The sequence below is a fragment of the Bison bison genome, unplaced genomic scaffold (assembly GCF_000754665.1).
Source record: "Bison bison bison isolate TAMUID 2011002044 unplaced genomic scaffold, Bison_UMD1.0 scf7180017864328, whole genome shotgun sequence".
Classification (NCBI taxonomy): Eukaryota; Metazoa; Chordata; class Mammalia; order Artiodactyla; family Bovidae; genus Bison; species Bison bison.
The window spans coordinates 3,917,313-3,921,168 of NW_011494900.1; the positions used below are offsets into that span (position 1 = coordinate 3,917,313).

At 44.2% G+C, this 3,856-nt stretch overlaps 1 protein-coding gene across 2 annotated transcripts in view; it reads left to right on the forward strand.

Moving 5' to 3' along the window:
* The first annotated feature begins 2,619 nt into the window (after positions 1-2,619).
* MIER3 (mesoderm induction early response 1, family member 3) overlaps positions 2,620-3,856 on the forward strand; it is a 30,524-nt gene continuing 29,287 nt past the window's right edge. The window contains exon 1 of one of the 2 annotated variants that reach the window (XM_010853495.1): positions 2,620-2,677. Coding sequence is in view for 1 of the 2 variants with exons in the window: in XM_010853494.1 (XP_010851796.1) it covers positions 3,776-3,784 (9 nt within the window). In the remaining variant the exon portion in view is untranslated. Of the gene's footprint in view, positions 2,678-3,753; positions 3,785-3,856 lie in introns of those variants that run through there. The other variant, XM_010853494.1, reaches the window with a different exon arrangement.

The following is a 3,856-nucleotide window of genomic DNA, read 5'->3' on the forward strand; positions in this document are numbered from 1 at the left end:
TCACATGATTTATTTAACATTTATTTGTCCTACATTGTGTTGGACGGTTTTTAAATTAGTTGATAAAATTTAAAAATCAGAAGATTCACATAATCAGTTTTCCAGCTGTTTTAGAGCACCTGTGAACACTGGGCCCACATTCTCACAAGGCAGAAGCCAGTCTGCTGAGACTGAGTTAGCTGCTGCTCTGTTCGGGCAGGGTTACCTCCTCCGGGTTTGCTGCTGTCCCTACTTTAATCTTCACAGTATTCAGCTTCACTCATTCATTGCGCCTGCCTGACTAGCATAGGCACTTGAGATTGAGACTTTAAGTTTGGATAGTCTATTATTTTCTCTTGGGTTATTAATAGATGGAGTCTGTGGAAAGCTAAATATTTGTATTGCATTACCGTGGCCCTATTAAAACTGCTTTCAGTAGGTCATACATTTATAGGGTCCCCTCAACTTTCACGGATGGTCACTACAAGAAACAGTGTTGTAAACCCCACTAGTACCCTTTGGGGATCTGGTAGAGGGTATTTCCCTTTACATTGCTATGTAGCTCAGGCAAGGCATTTCGTTAAAGGTTCTGAAAAGCTTTGTTTCCATGGAAGAATTTGTACATTTCTTCTCAAGGACAATAAGAATATCAAGGACAAGCAACTTATTGTATTTATGTTTTTGCTTTGACTCCAGAAAGTTCTAAGCCAAACTCATGGCTTAACTCTCATGTTGCAAGTCACACCTCATTTCTTGCATATATTCTTGTTCTAACTTCTTCTCTGAATGTTCATCTAATCTAGGCTAATTATTTTCACTGGTCCTCATTTTTTATACAGTATTTACATTTTCTTATTTTATTGTATGTATTTATTGTAAGACATCTCAGACCACACATTTATAATCTTTTCTTGATTTATTTCATTTCTAAATATGGCTGGAGGCTCTATTACATTTTGGTTCTCCTTAGGAAATACCCTGGTTTCAGGTTTGAGTTTTCCTTGCTCTAGTTCCCATCTACCACATATAAAAATTACTCAGTTAAACTATAAGCTTTGCAAGGACTTTTGCGGTGATCCCATAGTTCCCAGCATCCAGTATAGGACTTACTTTCTATATGCTATCTGTTGTGTAGTGACAGTATAATAATGACAACAATAAAAAGTAATTTTTTATTTCAGCTCTCTAGAACAAGGGGAATTTTTATCTGTACTGACTCCTGGAAGTCATGTCATCAAAAAGAATGAAAGATCCATGTACAAATAGACTTTACATACTTTATCATAAAAGGAATATGTTATGTAAGACTGGTGGTAAACTTTTTCTCTGGGGATTAGGAGTGGAAAGTGGCTCTGTTTCTTTAAACTTCAAATTAATTTAACTTCACTTATCTTTCTATGAATCCTTATTTAATACCTTGGACATAGGCTACATAAATTATGTACTAGTATAAAGAGAATATAAGCAGTCAAAATTACAAGTGTCTACCAAAAATCTTCACAATTTAATAAAAAGAGAATCTGCAGACATTACTAAGTTTATGCAAGTGTGTGAGTCTGTATATTTCACAGACATAGCAAAATGGAACCTAAGGCCAGATTTATAGTTTGGATGGGCCACATTTTGCTACGAAGAAAACGTTTCTTCTTATTGTTAAGTATGACAAGGCAGGCTGTTGGAGATACTTCATGACTCTATCTTAGCCCCATTCTATGGTGGCTCGGCCTGTGGTCAAAAGCTCAGGGCACTGTTTAATGGCTCTGTCCATGGGATGTGCTCATTGTCACATTTCTAAAGTTAATCACTTGCACTTAATTTCAAGCCATTTTTTACTTTGAAAACTCTAAACGCCTCATTGAGGACAGAACATACAATGTGTGCCAAGCCCTCTGGTTTCAAAGTTCAGATGTTTTTGAGTTATTTGACTGGACAAAAGGTCGAACCATATCTTTCACAGTAGGGAAAGTGTAATTTTCCATGTCTTTATGATGTTTTGAAATGGTTGAAGTGACTTTTCTCCTAAAACTTCTATAAGTAAATAACTTTTACCAGTGGAATAACTCTAATTTTGAGATGCCTTGCTTAAAAATGTTGGAAGTAACCCTCTCCACTCCTATCTGTAATCTATTTTCCAGCAATGGAAGGGAGAATCGAAGGCAACCCCAGATTACAACCTAGATCTTTCATGTTTGGACAAAAAAAAAAAAAGGAAAGTTGAAGCTTCTAAAAAGTCTCTCAATTTGTGAGATTACAGCAGATAACCTCAACTCTATATTTTCATATTAGTATTTCAGCAAAAGTTGATTAGAAAGGCCCTGATGTCAGAGATTACACTCTTGTCCAAGCCTTCATAGGGTCCTGCCATACTTCTCTGTGTTTGCATCTCACTTATCCAGGATCTTACCGTTGACTTCTCTTTTCCACATTATCATCTTTTTTTTACTTTGGTTTCCATACATATCATTATTTCTGTCTCCTGCGTCAAGACAACTGTGTGCCAAGTGAACTGTGTGCCAAGTGAACTGTGTGCCAAACCGACTAGGAATGTGGGCTCAAACTTCTTGCAAGATTTACCTTTGTGGGCTACCATCCAGTAGCTGGTGAGTATTTTTGCGTACTTTGCTCAAAGTTGTTCTGCGTGAAAACTGACCTGCCAGGAGTTACTTAGGCATCCCAATGAAGACCAAACTGCTATAAGGTATGCTTAGGAGAAGGCACACCTCTTAAACCTTGTCTTCCATCCTTAACCCACCCACGTGCCCACAGGTCTAGCTTCCCATTTGACCCTAAGCAAGTGTTTGAACTTTTGGGACGGAAGTGGGAGGTCGAGTTCATAAGACTGGGCTCAGGACTCTTGATAGACTGACTAGTTCTGCCCTTCCCCAGGTCTAGGGAGTGTGTACCTCTGGGTCATTCCTGTTGGGGGGGGGGGGGCGGTCCGGGATTAACCCTATCCCCAAATCAACCTATTTGGTGATTAACAACCTCTAGTACTGTTCTGTTTTTTTCGCGCGTGCAGTTTTTATTTTATAAGCCTCTTCTCTGAATCGTGGAAGTCTATTCACCATCACTTCTTTGCCCTATTGCCCTATCTTCCAGAGTCTGTTTGGCAAATGACCTCTTCCACCGTTTATTCCACTGATCACCGTGTACGCTGATCAGCTCTTCCCATTTCTGCAGGTCTCTTAGGGGAAACCGCAAAATGCCTGGTCGCTGTCCTCTCTTTCTGGGCTTATTCACGTCCATCAATCAATCCACTAATTTCAGTCCACCTTCCACAGGGCTTCCTCTCGGCCGTCGATCATCTCCTCTCTCCTTACTTAGGGAAGTCTGTCGAGTTGTCCCTGCAAGTCTCTTGCTCATCTCCCCCACGCCCACCCAGACCGGAGGGTCTGTCAGTCGGTCCGCAGACGCCCCGACCGGCTCTTGGGCCTCGACTGACTGGACGTGAGTCTGTCCCGCGCCAGCGTTTCCATCCGTCCCCCGTCTGCCTCCAATTCGGCAGGAACTTTACTCCAGCCGAAAGGGGAAGGGCGGGTGAGCGCTGGTGCGGGTCGAGGCGCCCGCAGCGGGCGCGGGGCGCGGCAAGGGGCGCCGGGCGGGGTGGGCTTGCGAGCGGGCTGGGGGTGTCGCGGGCCGCCCTGCCCTATAAGGGGCCGAGCCGCCTCCGCCGCCGGGCGGGTGCCGGGCGGACCGCGGCGGCGGCGGCGGCGGCGGCGGCGGCTGCTGCGATTGGCTCAGGCGCCCCATCCGGGGACTGGGCTCGGCGCTGCTCGTTCGCCCTAAAGGTACCAATATGGCGGAGGTGAGCAGGGAAACCGGGCAGGAGCGGCCGGGCTGGAAAGGGCGCCCGGCGGTCTCCCGCGGTCCCCAAGCC